This window comes from Eptatretus burgeri, chromosome 8 (genome assembly GCF_056783735.1).
Source record: "Eptatretus burgeri isolate ZD-2024b chromosome 8, Ebu_testis_v1, whole genome shotgun sequence".
NCBI classification, from domain to species: domain Eukaryota; kingdom Metazoa; phylum Chordata; class Myxini; order Myxiniformes; family Myxinidae; genus Eptatretus; species Eptatretus burgeri.
In genome coordinates, this window is record NC_140968.1 from 78,780,263 (window position 1) to 78,799,258 (window position 18,996).

General features: G+C 41.2%; 1 protein-coding gene across 2 annotated transcripts in view; it reads left to right on the forward strand.

Moving 5' to 3' along the window:
- PSMD11 (proteasome 26S subunit, non-ATPase 11) overlaps positions 1-17,273 on the forward strand; it is a 49,704-nt gene extending 32,431 nt beyond the window's left edge. The window contains exons 6-14 of one of the 2 annotated variants that reach the window (XM_085892729.1): positions 6,026-6,220; positions 6,319-6,463; positions 8,098-8,158; positions 8,414-8,476; positions 8,625-8,750; positions 8,867-8,902; positions 9,003-9,054; positions 15,408-15,586; positions 16,565-17,273. In XM_085892729.1, the coding sequence (XP_085748855.1) occupies positions 6,026-6,220; positions 6,319-6,463; positions 8,098-8,158; positions 8,414-8,476; positions 8,625-8,750; positions 8,867-8,902; positions 9,003-9,054; positions 15,408-15,550 (821 nt within the window). In that variant the 3' untranslated portion in view covers positions 15,551-15,586; positions 16,565-17,273. The remainder of the gene's footprint in view (positions 1-6,025; positions 6,221-6,318; positions 6,464-8,097; positions 8,159-8,413; positions 8,477-8,624; positions 8,751-8,866; positions 8,903-9,002; positions 9,055-15,407; positions 15,587-16,564) is intronic. The other variant, XM_085892730.1, reaches the window with a different exon arrangement.
- Positions 17,274-18,996: the final 1,723 nt, after the last annotated feature.

Here is an 18,996-nt window from a genome sequence, read left to right on the forward strand (position 1 = left end):
TGCTGCTGATGAAGTTCCCCCCTGCAGGTTAGAGCAGGAATTTGTAATTTGTCCAGGGTGCCAACGATAACTCGCTTACTCTTCACAAAGGATACCATTGGATCTTTCATGTCCACAGAGTACTGCTGGCAGATGGCACGCCAAATCTAACGTCCATCAAAGAGACGGCAAGCATATTGATGAATCACCTTACCTGTGAAATAAACACAAGGATGATGGTATTTAGTTGGACCAAGATTTGAACCCAGGCTCAAAAGCTCAGAGTGGAGTGTGCATACCTGCAAGTCATCCTGCCAGCACCAATCGGTTGCAATGTTCAACAAATGAGCTTTCCCCAAAGGGGCACTATATGATGTGCTGTGGGAACACATGGGGTTAGGCAGAGCAATTTTGAGATATTTATGCTTGTGTGGATGGCATTTTGAGCACTGCATGTACACAGCATACTTTGAACAATGCTTCTTAATTTCACTGAAAAGCGCTACGTCCATGCAAACCTGAACTGTTGTTATGCCAGTAATTCGGTTATAATTGTTTTTCCTGATCGCATAACACAGCCAATAATATGAGAATGTGTGTTTATGCAGTAAAGAACATGAGCAAGATTCTGTTGTCATATAAGCAGGGCTTCCACTGACATTCAGCATTCTCAATAAAATATATTTCACTAAATGATCAAAATTTTCTCTTTTTCTTCAGAATATTTTGGTAAAAAGGATAAAAATCACAAGAGCTGTAAAGTGGGTAATTAGAATACATCTCATGTATTCAACGACTTGCTGTTCTAAGTGTCCAAACGCGACGTCATTCTCATATCAACCATGGCAGGCTAGCCAATTGCACCTTCAAAATCATTCTCGCACTGAAATGGTCAAGGACAATAACTTTTTGGTCCCTTTACTCTTGAGTTGATTTGCTTCTCATCACCCTGTGCATGCGAAGCGAAAAGCCGGGTTAAGCAATTGGTTCGTGACCGTCCTTCCATCTGTCCATCCGTCCACAACTTATTTAAATTGTTTGTTTTGTGTTAAACACGAAACGGAAGATAAGTTTACCATTTTACAGTACCTTGGCTCTGAATTTGTCCCGATCGCACATGCGAAGAGAGGAGTGAGCCAATATTTTTATTCTGTTTGCCTGTCTGGCAGTTGAACAAAATTTAGAATCCTTCCAAATAGGAAACTTCCTGTTTTGAAGGTCATTATAAAGGACACAAACAACAGGCACGATAAACTAATGTAACATGTTCGATAGGGTGATGTAAAATGGCGCTAAAACCCAGAGTTAATTACTTTATAACCTTTAAACCTTTATTCAAATTGAATTATATACTTGAAAACGAGAACACAAATCGCCTTCACAATACTTCCATAAACCATGCTATATATTGATTACCCTCGCTGAAGGCGGAGGGTATTGCATTTGGGTCCATTTGTTTGCCTGTCTTTTGTTTGTTTGTTTGTCCGCACAGAACTTTCGTGTTTTTCTCTGCAACCTTGTCGGATTGAGATGAAATTTTCACCGTTTGTGCGACTACTCGTGTAGAATGTTTCAATCATAATTATGACATCATAGGTCATGTGGTGTGGCAGCCTTGTTGGAAAAACGGAAAAACTTTGGACCTCTGTATCTCTGAAACCGCACCAAAGAAAAAATTAAAACTTGGCACGTAGCAAGTACTCATGGGGAATGATTGTGATTTTTTTTTTTTTAATGACATCATAGGTGCCTTTGTTATGACATCATTGCATATGTAGGACGCTACGCCTGATCCGTATAAAATTTTTTGAGGGTCATCGATGGATAAAATGGTCCACAGAAAAATATATATGACGTCATCGGTCACGTGATTTGCAGCCATATTGTTTTCAAATAAAAACAAGTGAAATCCTTCAATACAGCATGTGTGGTGAATCAAATGAGTACACTAATGTTAAAATATGCAATTTATGCTTTTTCAGTTGAAAAACAATTAAAAAGCGTACTTAATATTTGAAATGTAAAAATCTTGTTTATTATTGTGATAAGCACCTTTATATATAACAGAAGGAATGAAATCGTTCGATACAGCGTGGCAAGGGACCGCAAAAGAATGATTTTAAGTAAATTTCAACTACTAATGCATGACGAAACACTTGTTTATGGCTAATATTAAAGAGAATGATGGCATAAGAAGAACTTAGCCTGGAATCCTCGTGCATAACACTGCCCACACAACACACGTGGTGTCCTTTGACCAATCAGGAGCAGTGCAGTTACAGTATCGTTTCCTTCAACTCGATTGGTCTTGTCCTGCTCGTGATGTTTCGGGTTTTTTTTTTTCGTTCTTGTTGAATCTGAGAAGCCTGGTGTTGGCTTAGTGGTTAGGGTGGCGGCTTGGGATCCAAGGGTCCTGAGTTCAAGCCCCGTTGGCTGCTGAATTAACACCAGGGGGTTGACTCAGCCTGTCATCCTTCCGAGGTCGGCGAAATGAGTGCCAGTGTACTGGTCCCGGTGTATGCCCCGGTTAGAATAGGTGTACCATATCCCTGTGTGTCGTAGGAGGCAACCAGGGTTGGCGTCAGGAAGGGCATCCGGCCATAAAACATTGCCTCAAGAAAAAGCCAAACCCCTGCACAGCAGGGAAAAATGGCTGTAAAAACGGTCAATATATTGTTGAATCTGAGGAGATTATTTTTTCTTTCTTGTTGTAAGTAAATTTCAACTACTAATGCATGACAAAACACTTGTTTATGGCTAATATTAAAGAGAATGATGGCATAAGAAGAACTTAGCTTTCTGCGTTCGGCGCGAAATGCCATGGTGGAAGGAAATGATGTCTTGCGTTCGTTCGTTCATACATGAGGGGAGCGTTTCTTTGTTTTTTTTTCCGTCAAGCAACAAATTAAATGGTTTTCACATATATAACACATTAGTTTCACAAATTTCCATTGAAATACTCGGGTATTTCCGTCAATTGTCGCCATTTCCGTCGAGGTTACACACTGCATCTCCCGGACGGCGTCATTGGCTGTCTTAAGGCACGTGGGGGGGGGGGGGCGGGGGGACACCGGACCCACCGGAGATGTGGTAGACGACGCCGGGGACATTTCAAACTCGGTGCAATTGTATACAGCGCATGCGCTGTAAAAAAAACCTTCAAAAATCTTCTTTTATCAAGTGGCTGAACAGACTGAGGCAAAACTTTACACGTATGACCACTTATCCACGAGTAACAAAAGGTTCACACATAGGTCACATGGTTTGGCAGCCAAATTGGATTTACCCTAAAACCTATAAATAATATATCTCCAGAATGGCAGGACATATCAAGGGGAAACTTCACACAAATGTTGCCCAAGCCCATGGGTGTACAAATTTGTTAAGGGGTAATTGATCGGTCACATGGTAGGGCAGCCATATTGGATTGAAGAAAAACAAGCTCAAATTAGCTTATATCCTCGTTCTCTTAATGATGACGTCATAAAACGAATGACATCATTGTGATATATCAGGTTTGCGATAAATTTATCTGTGCTAATGCCTGGCTTGATTCCAGCAAACAAAATTCAAACAGCTTGCCTAGTTTTGGAGATAATGGTATAGGCGATTTCCATTAGCGGCGATATTATGACGTCAACTTTTTTTCTCGGAAGAATTTCCAAAATCGGAGATGGTTACTGCCTGCGCGTGGGCTTTCTGCATATACATGGCAAGTTTCACAAAGATCTGATGAAAACTCTGGGTTGTGAAACAAAAAATGTCAAAAAATAGGAATGACGTCATAAAAATTGATTTGACATAGTGATGTATCATCTGTGCGGTAATTCATCTCTGCTAATGCCTTGTTCGATTCCCGCAAACAGAATTCAAAAAGCTTGCCTAGTTTCGGAGATAATGTTTTAGGTGATTTCCATTAGCGGAGATATTTTGACGTCATAACTTTTTTTTTCTAGGAGGAATTTTCAAAATCCGAGATCGTTACTGTCTGCGCAGGGTATTTTTACATATATATGTCAAGTTTCAGGAAGTTTCGATGAAAACTGTAGGCTGTGAAACAAAAAAGTCCACAAGAAGAAGCAGAAGAACAACAACGTGAGTAAGACTTAGAGATCCTCCACAAGGATCTAAAAATTTTAATGTTTTCTCTGAAACCGCTTGATTCATCGACATGAAACTTTACAATTATGATCTGGTACTGTGGGGAATACATGTTTTACATTTCAACTTGATTGGACAGTGGACACATGGTCTGGCAGGCAGAATTTTTGAATTTTTTGATGTAGGGTTTTTTTTCTTTCTTTGAATATGGCTCACTTGGCTGTGCCTGGATTGGTTTGAAGGTAGAGTCGCAGCTGAAATGGGAATCTTATCCAGGTTCCTCCTGATGATTTCATATTTGCTTTTTGCTTGTTTGGGTTCCTGCTGATTACTCCAATGCAGGACTGTACCTATTTGGTCTTCTATTTGATTTGAATTTAATTTATTTTAATCCCATTCTAAATTCAATTGAGTAATTAATAATGAATTTTAAAAAAGTCATGGGTCAGGTGTCCGATCAAAGTGGGATGTCTTGGTGCCTGGTCATCACTGGTAGCAGTTATAAAGTGGCAGTTCGAATTACGTAAAGCACCAGTACACAAATGCCACAAAATACACCACACAAAAGAAGTCCTGATGAGGGTCTGCAATCTGATTGCTCTTTTTCTTGTTATACATTGCGTTGAATAGTGTGGCATGTGAGAGGGTGCAGTGTCTATCGGGTTCCAGAAGAGGCCGCCGATATGGCTATGTACGATGCTGCGTTCTATGGTAATCAATGAACTTCCATATCCTAAACTGTGACGTCGTCATCTTATTACAGTGTATCAGGATAATGTATACGATCGAATCAGTAGCACTATTTTTCCGGATTGTTTTATATATATATATATATATATATATATATATATATATATATATATATATATATATATATATTTATATATATATATATAATTATTTTTATAATCTTTAATATCATCATTTTTATTAAGGTTGAAGTATATACTTGAACACTGCATTGGGTAACGTGTTCAATGAACTCTCTCGTTTTATAAAGGGTTTCATCATTTTCGAAACGTGATGCACTTGTTACGAAAAGTGTGCTCATCAATGTAAGGCATAAAAGGATGGAAGAATGCGTCATTCCGGCTGGAAATGCGTTGGCATGGTGGTTGTTCTATGGCCTTCCCTTCCTTAGGGAAGATTTTGTGAGACGTGCACATATACACAAAATTAATGAATTTATTCAATCAAAAGGAAAAGCTGATAGTTAAATTAAGTGTTCACATAACATCGAGAACCTCCAACTATGGAAAAAGCAATCATGCTAATTTCTGATCATTACTTATGCCAGTGTAAGCCATCTCGGGTGGGGTGGGGGGGCGGTGGGGGGGGGTTGGGGAGGTGGACGATCATTGTGTACTTAAATTTATATTTGACAAAAACTATTGCCTCCTATAAGAAGAAGAAGAGGCCCCAATAAATTTCCGACTGATATAGGAATTGTCAACCTACCAGTCGCTCCTCAGTGATGCTGATTTACGGCCTGGATTGAAAGCAGGAGATATCGTCTAAATTAATAACTGAGAGACGGTTCGAGTTGATCAATGCTGTTTGTATCAAATATTCACCTGGTAATTGATAAATTGAGAAGAACTAGGATTTGGTTGGTTCCAAAACAACCAAAAAAAGCCAACATTTTATTTTGGCTTCACATTTCAGAAGAAGTCCAAATAAGAGTAACAGCTCAGCTTTTTTTTTTCTTTTTTTAAATTTTAACTTGCATGTGATTGCTCACATTGATTTTCCCCGTTCTTTTCTGACTATTGGGTAAAGTTTTTCCTTGTTTGGAGTTTGCTTGGAACTATTGACATGGTATCGATAGTTTTTCTGAAAGGAATTTGGGAATGCCATCTGAACATTGAAGCGAGTATGCATGTGCACATTTGGGGAGGAAAAATGCATAACCCAAAAACTATGCATGTGTCCTGCTTCTTGGCAGGTTCTCAGCTCCTCCGTGAACTGAAAAAGATGGATGACAAGGCTTTGCTCGTGGAGGTTCAGCTGTTGGAGAGTAAGACGTATCATGCATTGAGTAACCTGCCCAAGGCTCGTGCTGCGCTCACCTCTGCCCGGACAACCGCGAACGCAATCTACTGTCCACCAAAGCTGCAAGCCGCCCTCGACATGCAGTCGGGTGAGCCGCCTGGCCTCCCAACTAACGGCTGACGTCTCTTCCACAGCTTCCTTTCGGTTGTAAACTCGATGTCTCCCTCCCCACGTCCTGGGCTGCAGGGATCATCCATGCTGCGGAGGAAAAGGACTGGAAAACGGCTTACTCGTACTTCTATGAGGCATTTGAGGGTTACGATTCTGTGGCCAATCCTCGCGCGATCACGGCCCTCAAGTACATGCTGCTGTGCAAGATCATGTTAAACGTGTAAGTCCATTTCTTAATGAGTAACGTTGCACACCATGTGCAGATTAAAAAAAAGATGTATTGCATTTAAAATAATTATTTGCCACTGTTTATCCAGGTATTGCTTTCCTGCTGGATAGTGGCAACATTATGGGGTGGTCTGTTAATAATGCTTGACCCGGTGTCTCAGCAATTCTGGGTTCTAATGTGGTTGAAGGCAGCATTACAATATGAAGAATTTTCATTTGTCTGGTACCAGTCACAAAGTTGCCATCTTGCTTTTGGGTTGTTTTGTTTATTTTCCCATCTCACCATACTAATGACCTTTCGGAAGAGGGTAATCTTCCCGTTTCATCTGATTTGATTGACAAATTTGTTTCCACACTTTGAGGTTGACTCCTAAAGACAACATAAGACAGGTATTCAAACACTTCCCACCCAAAAAGGTAGCACCACCCACCTTTTCTTGCAGAATTCAATTTTTTTTTCTTTCTTTTACATCAGTGCTTGCGCTCCCTATGGGAGCAGCACGAAGGGTCATGCTATTATCCTTTCTGGGGTATATATTGTTACATTTGTGGGGATGGGTTAGATATTACCAGAGAGCAGATAGGAATGTATAGAGTAGCATAGACCATGTACGAGTAGTTAGCCTATTTTGATGTAATAAATAGAGACATGTCAGTGGAATATTTTGTTTGTTTGTGCACCATACATGGGGTGCTCTATGGTAATAATTAATTAGAGATTATAGTTTAGGAAATTGTACGTATAACCTCTATGTAAACTTCTACCGGGGGAGCCGGGAGACTTGGCAAGAGAGAGGGGTGGAGCTTGGATGGCCTCGAGAGCAAGGGGAGGAGCATTTTGTTGTCACCTCCTGAGGGTTGGAGCTATGGATAGCCTTTGGCGGGGGGGGGTGCGGTGGGAGGTGGTCGCGAAGCATTGCCCAGACAGAGAGTCGTCGACATCTGAGGAGAAAAAGGAGACTCAGAGGAGGGCTTGAAGGAGAACAATGGAGGAGCTCATCCTTCCTACCTTCTTTTTCCAACTTTGTCTGCCTGCTATTGTCCTGCCCATCCTCATCCCTCATCGCCTGCTTGTGGCTGCCCCGCCGCCCATCCTTCCTCCTGTGACCACCAGAGCTGAGTCCCCCGGTTTTTCTCCCTTTCCCACCAGTGACTGAATCTGGTGTGAGGCGCATTCGTTTCTTTAGATTAGTTTTATTCACATTGCATATAGTTATTTACAAATTTCATTTTTCATTCCCACCCCCAACCCGCCGTCATCTCGTCACGATTGCACCATTCCCTGGTTATTTTAATGTCCTTGTGGTTTGGGAAATAAACCCATTGGTTTTTACAAGAATTATGGTTCTCGTGGTTCTCCTCACGATCCGCGCGCGCATAATCCGCCATGATTTGGAACATTTCCACAGGACCTTTTCCTACAACCTTCATCGTATAAATTAAAGTAAATTAAGTCGCTACAACCTTCATCGTATAACCCTTAGCCTTCGTCCTCCAGTGAAGTTTAGTTGAGATTGGATAGTATCGACCGAATGTAGCGGTTGTCTTGTGGAGTTGGATAGCATTGTAAATGTGGAGTTGCCTTCCATTGAACTGATTTACCTTTCTGTTTGTGTGCTGTGGCAGCCCTGAAGATGTGCAGTCGATCGTGAGTGGAAAGTTGGCGCTCCGCTATGCAGGGAGAGAGGTAAAAGTTTATTTGATATTTGCTTTTTGGGGTGGCTTGGTGTAGCGAAGGGTGGGAGGGGTTGAGGGGGGGGGGAGATGGTGATTGGTGTGAAGGAATTTGAAAAATGAAAATCAGATCTGGTTTCCCTGCTGTATTCATTCACACTCAATTTTCTGAACCACCACAAAGGTCCACCGTTTTATTTTTTTACTCTTCTTAGAGTCATGCTTTTTTTCATCTTGGCCAATCCCTTCCTCTCCACTTCTTTCTCAGACTGATGCGATGAAGAGCATAGCACAGGCGAGCAAGAACCGCTCTCTCTCCGATTTCAACAAAGTATGGCTGTGAATCTACACAATGCACTTCGCATCTTTCTTGCTTTAGGTTTGTGTGTTGTGTAAGGGTTTTGGTACTTACCTTGTCTTCTGCCTCCACGACATGGGCTGATGGTCAGGCATGTGCGCGCACGCTTGTCATTGTGTAGGCATTGCATGAATATAAAGCGGAGCTTCAATGTGACGTAATCATCGCAACACACCTAGACAAGCTCTACAACAACCTCTTGGAGCAGAATCTCATCAGGGTCATTGAGCCCTTTTCCCGCGTGCAGGTATCATGCTTGGGGTCATACCGTGCGGCATTCATATCAATGCTTCCATTTTTGCCCTGAAGTCTAAAACAAAGCAATTTTGTTTTTGTCACCTTCCTGTCCATGTCTCCTTTCAGATTGACCATGTGGCAGAACTCATCAAGCTGCAGAGAGTACACTCTTTACACCACCACTTGCTGTTTTTTTTGTGTCCAGTGAACTTGTTCTCATTTATGAATCTTCTGTTTGACAACAACGAAATGTTTGTTCCAGAATCTGGTGGAAAAGAAGTTGTCACAGATGATCCTGGATAAAAAGTTCCATGGTGAGTTTCCATTTCAGATGCTGGGATTGTTCTCATCCTTAAAGCCAGCAGATGGCATTGCTTTGACATCTCCTGTTGCGCTTGACCGCAGGATAAACATTAAAGTGAAAGTGTTCCCCTTCCCACTCTCCCATAACCAAGCTGGTTTATTTTGTTTTTTTTTATTTATCACAGGTCTGGGGATAGCTTCTATTGATAGAAACGCTTCAATTGTACAAATCAAAGAAATCATGAATAGGACTTGTAAGTGGCCTGTCTGTGGATAGAAGATGGTTTCCAGGTTTGGTGCAGCGCATGCATGATGGGCTGATTGGCCTCCTCCTGTGCCGTTGTTCCTTGTGTATCCAGGTGTTTTGCAAGCAGAGCAGGATGACAATATGTTGTCTGAGATATGTTCATGGAGATGGTCTGGACCTCTTGTTTGAGATTTCGGGCCTCCATCGATTGCTGAGTGAAACAGAAGGTCCAGTGTTGAGTGATCGGGACGGAATCCAAAGTAGTTTTCAGGGCACTCAACGGAATCCTTTCATCTCCTCTGTCAAGGCTGGAGTGCCCCTCAGCAGTATTCTGGACCCAGTCTTACTCCTGATCTTCATCAATGATCTCTCTGACTCTACAAAATCCTTTTTATGTATTTGCACCCTGCGCTGTGACATCCCTCATTCTTCAGACAGGCAGGCTGCATCCTCTTCCCTCTCTTCAGACCTTGAAAAAAGTCACAATCTGGTCAAACACTTGGAACATGTCTTTCAATTTGACAAATCTCACACTCACTATCTCTCTCTCAAAGGACCATCTGGCAAACTCTCCGATTGACTTTCTTATCAATCCATTTCAGGAGGTCCAATCATTCAAACTCCTGGGTCTTACTATCAGCCATGATCTTTCTTGGGCAAACCACATTTCAAAGTTGGCCGACAAAGCCAGCCGCCGACAGGGCATCCTCCATCGTGCAAAATCCTTCCTTGGCACTCCGGAACTCGTATCCACCTACAAGGCCTTCATCCACAGATTGGTGAAGTACTGCTTTCCCCTCCGGGCTCGCTCTCCTGTCTCACATCTTGCTCAGCTTGATCCTGTGGAAACCAAGGCCTTCAAGAGTATTGGAATCTCCCGCGATCAACTGAGTTTATGGGCCGAACACTTTCCCATCACAAACAGGTCAGTGGTCTGTCTTCTACCACCTTCTTTCTGGTCATGCACCCTCTGCTCTCTCCATGCTTTGCCGCCTCCCCCAGATTTATGCACTGTACATGCGGTCCACCAGCAACTGCCTTTTGGTTTTCACATTCTCCAACCCCATTCTTCCCTCCATGTCTTCAAGACGGCTGTTCACCATCTCAGATCATCCCCCACTTCAAGTCATGATTTTTTTTCTATCCCCCTTAAACCTTACCCTCACCCCAAAGCTCACCTTCCAAATTTCCAGTTTTTCCTTCCTGAGAGTTTGCTTCTGTGTCCATCTTGGCCACCCCATGTGTTCTCCATGACTCCTCATTTCTCCCTACACCCATTACTTGTCCAAGTCTCGATTTTGTCCTTCATCCCTGCTGTTGGTGTCCCTTGCTCCCTTCTTTCTATCCACCATTCTTTTTGTTCTGTTGTATCCTTATCCATTCTGTTTTAGCTTTTCCACAAGCCTTGACTTTGTATACAAACAAAAGTTTAATTTTTAATTTTTTTTGATAAGTTTGGGTTGAAAAAGGGAGGGTGATTGAAGATTCTGAGTAAAGGAAACAGAAGAAACCATGGACCACCTAAGACTTGTCACACAGCCAAGGCAAGCACAAAATCAAATTCTCAACAGTGGGTACATGCAAGAAGATATGGGAATGGATTTACAACGCTTATGAACAGTCCAAGGAGCTGGTGACGACAATTACGACAGACTGATGCGGTCCGGTATTCTTTGCTTTTGAAGATATCACGGAGCTGGGAAAACATCGTGTGATGTGTTCTAGATTTGAGAATGTACAAGTGCCTCAATGTACTGTTACAGATCTAGTCTCGCGCGTAAATGGGGTATGTATTCGAATAGGCTTATTAGTGGGTCAGATAACAGCAATTTTTGAGAGGAATCGTGCAAATGATGATACAAGCATTAAATTTGGCACATTTGTTCTCCAGGGGATTCTAATCAAATCTGTCTGATTGGCCATTTGAAAATCCAAATTTTGAAAGATTTAAAGAAGAAAAAAAACTTCAAAAAAGTCAAGATCACGAATCGATGTTGGATGCTGGCTGAGATTGGTGAATGTTTCAGAAACATCATCAAAGACGTTCCAAGTCTGCCATGCAGTTTTCTTCCCTTTACCGCGGAAGGCAGACACGACGCCACATCCAGTGAACGCATGGAAGTATGGGATCCCTCAAGGTTTCTCAGGCCCTATTGCAGAAACTACCTCATGGACTGGAATCCATCGCACCTCGGCTCCTTGGCCAAAGGCAATCCACATGTTCTCAAGACCTAGTTCCTGGAAGGATGGCAGTACAGATATTGCTATGACTAGTACGTTCGTGTTATTAGCCTTAATGATAATGGACTTGCTACCATCCGTCGTTGCATCCCTGGCGTGTAAAATATTTGAGTGTCAGCTTCTTCATGACAACATGGAGACACAGCATCCAGTGACTTCCTTGTGTTGCTAATGGCATCTTCTCCTTTTGTGACAATGACTGTGCTTGTCGTCTGTGCTTCACACATCTTTTCCGCAAGGAAGTGAAACAGCTCAGTCTTGTTGCTGTCATCTCGAAGAAAGATTCTCCAGTTACTTGGGGTCTTTCAGGTTCCTGTCACTCTTCTTCTGATTCCTTGCCCCCTTTTCGACCTTGCCTCGGACTTCAGACTTGACTTCTTGTACACATCAAACACTACGTCCACCCTCTCGTACCTGGCACCATAGGATTCCACCTTTATGATGATGTCTTCTTTAGCATAGTCATCAAATATCTTTGAAGTGCATGGAGGTAGGGCATTGATAAGTGCTGAGCCATCAATGATGACTGCATCTCCCCTTGGTTCTCTGTCTGGGATGTTCACTTGTGCTTCAAGAATTTCAGCCAGCTGTGACTTCAAATTTTTTTGAATTTTTTTTTTCTTCATATTTTTCAAAATTTGGATTTTCAAATGGCCAATCGGGCAGATTTGATCAGAAAGTCCTGCAGAACAGAAATGCCAAATTTAATGCTTGTATCATAATTTGCACGATTTTTCTACTATCTACTACACTATATGTATTGATGCGTTTACATCAAATTCTACTTTCAAGTTATTTCATAGCACGTATTAGTGTAAGTGTGGTTGTTCCCTAAATGATTGATGATGTCAAGTACGTGTTGAGAAATATGTCGTCCCACCCCCATCCCAGTGTTGGTGTCCAAGCCCTGCCTACCCCCTCCCCCTTTCCTACCGTTTTTACCCCATTGTTTGTGTGCAACACATAAGCACACCCCTCCTCCCCAAAACCTTTATTATGAGAATATGGAGAAAATCGATACTAATAATTTGGTCAAAATGTGATGGAGCAAAGTTGCAGTAACTATAAATAGCCCTTGTTAGTCTGGATGGGGGGGTTTTCTTTTATTTATTATTTATTTATTGCCAAAGACGAGTTCTGGGAACGTGGCTGTTGGGGGAGAGCCAATTACACGGAGGCTCCCTCCCCACTGTAATCTTTATTTCTCGGCAGGGAAAAACTATCAAAAGTGTTCACTGTTCAGGGCTTCTTCGGTAACCACAGAGTGAGAATGGTAATGATACACCATGATGGTGGTAACGGTACATAATGATAAGAGCACGAGATGGCTATTTATTCATTTATTTTATATCTCTTCCATATTTCTTTATTTACCAATTTGAGCTTCAATGTGTCAATCTAGGCCATAACATTTTTTTTATGAGCTTTTGCCATCAAATCTTCAACAAACCTTCATTATGAGAATGTGGAGAACACAAATTATTAAAATGTACCAATCGTTTTAGCTGTTGCTTTCGTCAAGTTTAGTCTGAGTAAAGTCAAGTTTAATTCAAAATGCAAAGCATAGTTTGGGCTTTGCATTTTGGAATGCTTTCTAATTATTATTATTATTATTATTATTATTATTATTATTATTATTATTATTACTAGTACGGGCCCGTAGGTGCGTGCCCGTAGGTGAGTGCCAGTATGTGCAGCCTCTCTCTCTCTCTCTCTCAAACCTTGAAAAGGCACATCCGCGGGTCCCCAGCAATATTCCTGGCAAGTTTCAATCGTGCAAAAGAAATAATAATAAATAAATAAATAAATAAACATTAATTGTGATGTCATAGCACCGTGTCCTGTCATTGGTCGACAGATAAATGGTCGTAACTTGGGAACCGCTCGTCCGATTAATATCAAACCTTGAAAAGCACATCCACGGGGCCCCGGCAATATTCCTGGCAAGTTTCAATCAGATCGGACCGTCGATCGTGCAAAAGAAAAAATAAATAAACATTAATTGTGACGTCATTCGTGACGTCTTGTCATTGGTCGACAGATAAATGGCCGTAACTTGGGAACCGCTCGTCCGATCGATTATCAAATCTCGAAAAGGCACATCCGCGGGTCCCCGGCAATATTCCTGGCAAGTTTCAATGAGATCGGACCGGCGGTCGTCGAGAAACGGCGGTCGCAGACAGACAGACAGACACACAGAGATTGCTGGAATTATAGATAGATTATTATTATTTTAACATGCATTTCTTATTGTTTCATTTGTGTGCTTTTGTGCATGCGATTATTTTTTATATCAATTTTATTTTAAAATCTGGTGCATGTTTAAATTGTTATGATGTACTCCTGCCTATGTTCTGAAATTGTATGTATTTATTTTTGTGTAGCAAGCTTGTTGTATTTCCCATTAGCCTCGAATGATGTGCAGTAAAACTTCCTCCAACACGGGGGATATGTTCTGGGATCACCTCGTGTTGGAGGAGTTATTAAACGTATGGGGAAATTGGGGATATGTTCCAGGCTCCCATATAACTGACCCTAAAACAGCCTTTCTTGCTTTTTTAACGTTTCTTTGTATGGAATGGTGCAAGTGCAACATTATTAAATAAACATTAAATGAAGTGTTAGTATCATAATTGTACTGTATTGCTGCAAAATAACTTACCTTTTTGTGAGGTGGTTGCTGAAGGTTTGGGTGATGATTTGCTGGTGGAAGGGGTTGAAGTGCTGCTGGGAGCTGCTGAATTAGGCCGAAAAAATTGTGTTGTTGCCACTTGCTTTGCCTTCTGTTTTAACTCCCTGTGAAGTTCTGTCGGGATTCATCTTCGGCCTTCCGTACCGTCCTAATGGTTCATTCATTCACGCCATATTGCCTGGCCGAAGATGAAGCAGAAACTGATGATAATTTATTCAGGATATCAAGTTTGACCTCCATGGTCATTGTTTTCCTCCTCTTCTTGTCTGGTTGGTTCAAATTGGGTATTTTGGGAGCCATAATGATCGACGTACGTTCACTTGATGGCGGCAGGTTTATTTATATAAACGTGCATTAATAATTTAATTTGTACATAAATGAAATAGTAATTCAGTAAAGGTAATAAGGAAAAAGAATAAAATCTTTGGGAAAACACCGGCCGTTTTTGTCACAAGTAATTCAGAATGTAAATTCAAATTGCGATCACGATGGCGGCAGGTGGCGACTCGTATCATCGAATGTATAAATTAAATATTAATTGACCCTTTTCCACACGTGTGGGGTCTTTTTCGACTAGTATTTAGCCAAAGAAGACCTCCCTTGTGTGGGTGGACAAGGGTTACGTGAAGTACAGTAGAGTAACAAGGGATAAGAATTATAATATATATATATATATATATATATATATATATATATATATATATATATATATATATATATATATATATATCTTGGGGAAAACACCAGCCACGATCGCGTAAATGTGAAACACACCCTCACGTTGGGGAGGGTTTAATGCATTTAATTCAGCGTGTAAATTGGAAACTGCGCTCGAGGAAGCCGCGTTGGAGGAAGTTTTACTGTATACAAATAGATGAATACAGTGTGTGTTGTCATTCCGTCTAATGCTGTTGTTGCATTATTATTCTTGCATGTGGTTTGGGAAACAACTATATTATGATGATTATGAACATTTACCTTTTTCTTTCCTTTTATTATTATTATGATTATTATTATTATTTATTTGTATTTTCTTGCCACAGCCTCTTTTTCAATGTCAACTGATAATCAAAAACTTAACTTTCTACCAGTTTCCCACTCCCCCACAATTATATATCGATTTAATGCCAAAACAGCTTTGTTGTTTATTTTGACTTTGGTGAAACCTTTTGTGCTGCATGTAGGCATCCTGGACCAGGGCGAGGGTGTTCTCATCGTATTTGATGAGCCTCCAGTCGACAGGACATATGAAGCAGCATTGGAGACCATACAAAATATGAGCAAGGTGGTGGATTCGCTGTACAATAAGGCCAAGAAACTCACCTAGATTGGAACCTCCCTATCTTTGGGGCTACTGCTGTTGGTGAGCATTTGGTTTTGTCATTGTTGTTAGAAAGGAACCTGTGTGTTGATGAAACCTTTTGTATTGTCGAGATTCAGTTCCAGCTTGTTTGGCATGATTGAAATACAGCGCTCTTTCTGCATTTCCAAACATGTGTGTGTTCCTATGCATTCCACCTTGATCCCAGCAACTCCATCTCCATTCTCCTCTTCCTGGATCAATTCTTCAAGTTTCAGAATCTTTACATGTGAATTGCGGCCTTGTTTTTTGACTATTATTCTATTTTTACAATCGCTTTGATTTACAACACATCTCTGATCATCCTTATTCCAGTTTAAGCATGAATGTGAGCAAAACAAAAAACAGTGCTTTTTAGGTGACTAGCCAATGATGCTTGTTTGGTATATGATCCTCCCACAAAAGACGATGGTGGATCGTGAGGCTAAGGAGTTCCAGGGACTGAACCTCTTCCAGTGACTTTCCAGACAAATTGATTGGATAGTTGGTTTGCTGATCCTTTGGAGGAGAGATTGTGAGAGCGTGTGACTTCCCAGCGCTGAATGTTGTGTTGCACAAACCTGACCAGCGGCTTACCTTGTCCAGGTTTGACGAAAGGGATTTGGTCGAGGCTGGCCTTTCACAAGTGTAATAATAGTTCGACACGTGGTGGAGTTATTGATGAAAGATTAAAGTTTGCTTTCAAGAGAATCGACATAAATCATTGATATACAAGTAGATCAAGAATAACGTAGGTCTTAAATCTCTGCTTTGTGGAACCTTGGCTTGAATCCGGGATCAGGCCTCGTGCATACATAGTGTTAAAGCTCCTGTAACACTTCCGGTGAAGTGCATTATTGTCCATTCCATGCCCTCAACAATAATGCAACTTGAGCTCCCCCTCCTAAATGTTTGTTTTCTGTGCTTTGGAATACAAAGCACAAGCGGTCCCCAAGTTTGAGAACACGTTCTAACGATGGATTTCGTGCTCATGTGTTGCAGGCTTCTGGATGCAGTTTCCTGTGCAGAAGACTTGTATTTGAGATGACGGCATGATTGGACAAAAGTGCCCAAACATGCAGATTGGGATTGTGCTATCTACGAGCTCGTATTTTTATCCCCATTTGCTCCTGGATTTTTTTCCACCCCCCCCGTCCCCCACCATCTCCCTCAATTCCCCTCAAACTTCCAGGTTTTCCCTCAGATGTGTTAAATTTAACACTGTCCTCGCCTCCCAATCAACTTCATGTTTTTTTGGTTTTTTTCAATCCCGGTTCAGTTTGTGTAAATCTTTATTTTGGTCTCATGTATTTCGCTCAATTGCACTGGCACATTCTCTTTAACATCAGTCTTTCACAACCTGCTCAAACCTGAAACTGAAACCTTTTCGTTTTATTTTCTTTGGAGTTTTTTTTTTTCTTTCCTCTCTGCTTATTGGCAGTTTTTATACATGCATGTTCGGACTTGCATTCTGCACGATTTCCAGCTGGTAGCTGGAGGAGTTGTTTTATTTCTTTGGAGCTCAAAATCGGTGTCATCCACTGCTGAAGGGGTTCGTTCATTTCCTCTTGGTTAGTTTTACACGTTGCGAGGCGGGGGAGGTGGCGGAATAGTTTGGGCTCCTTGTCCGGGTGGGCCAGCAAACATCTGCACCTTGTGGTGCATCAGACTTCATGTTCTCTTCCTAATAAAAATTGAGAAAAACCACGAATACGTGGCTTTTGTGTGACTGTCCGGTCATTGCGTGGGAAAGTGTGCAGGTCTTGTGATGGATTGTGTGGTTGCCACTGTCTCTTTTGAAGTAGCTCATGGATGTCGTATGATGTCCTATCTCTCTCCATGCAGTGATTTGCTCTCCCTTCTTCCTGTTCAATCTTGTCTGCATCGATGATTAACTTTCATGGAGTACTCTTTGAAAACCGAATCTGGTATCAAGTTCTATCTGGTACTGGCCCAAGATTCTAACTATTGTAAAACTTGTTGCTGGATCTTTTTTTTGGAAATGTCTTGTTCCCCCCCCCCCCCACTTTACAAGTTGAGACCACCAACTTCAACGTAATGCAGCATCCCTTAATTTATTACGGATCGGCATTGTATATACAATGCATACATACATCGTTTTCATAATTTGCATAATTTTCCACCTGCAATAGTCAATACCTGATCCATCCAGCAGAGGTCAGTTGTTAAACCACTTGTTTGCAGATGAAAATCGCATGTCTCTTCACACTTGGGGTGGGGGGGGGAGGTATTTATTTAATGTCCCTGACTTGACACTGGATACCCCAATCATTAATGCAAAATTTGGTGGAGGTCGGCCAAGCCGTTTTGGATTTCACAAGGAACAGGCATAGAAACATTGCCTTGTTTTCTATGGTAGGATTTATATTATATTACCCTGCTCACACGAAGTGAAAAGCGGGGTTAAGCAATTGGTTCACTGTCTGTCTGAGGAACAACTTGATTTCAATTGAATGTTATATTTGAACATGAATCGGAAAACGAATCTTTAGTTTTGTAATCCTTTGGCTCTAAATTTGTCCCAATCGCAAATGCACAGTGAAGAGATTTTTAGCTCACCTGTTCGAAGAACAGAGCGCTACAGCGATACCCCCGGCATGAGCGTCAGCGTGAGCGTGAAAATGTTAAAGTTTTTGGTGCAAGTTATTTCCTTTCTAATGTTTTTATCTTCCACACTATTTTTTTTACTGATTACAATATACAAATACATATATTGCTTTAAAATTATTTGGATCAGACTTCACTGCAATGCTTTATAAAAAATATTATTAGACTCATCTTTTAAAAGCGATAAATGTATAAACAGGCGAGCATTGGGTGGCTTTGACACCAATCTCTGGTTTGTTGTTGTTTGCTTTTTTTATTTTTTATTTTATTCTGCCTGTCTGGCAGTCAAACAACATTGAAAATCATTCCAAACAGGAAACTTACTGTTTTTAACAGTCATAAAGGACACAAACAGCAGTCACAAATAACAAATGTAACACGTTAAAGTAGGTGATGTAAAAGATGCTGCATCAACAGCAGTACATTTCCGAATTTTTTTTTTTCGACAGCCTTTAAAATCTTTTTATTTTATTTCAATTGAGTTGTACACGAGAACACAAATCACCTTTTTGGCACTTTCAAAAACATTTTCGTTCAGCTATACTTGGACAAAATATTACGGCATTTTACATCATCTCAACCAATCAAGTTTGCCACTCATAGGTCCCATCCATGTCCTTGTTTCTCAGGACAACTTGGGGTAATGTGTTCTATGAACTCTGTAGTTGTTTTGTGGGGTTGGTGGATGGCGTAGAGGTACCCACACTCCTCTAAGCCATCTCACCTGGGTTTGAATCCCGACCCAACTATAAACTGTTATCCCAGGTGTTTCACAAGCAGGGTAATTCATCAATTTATGCTCCGTC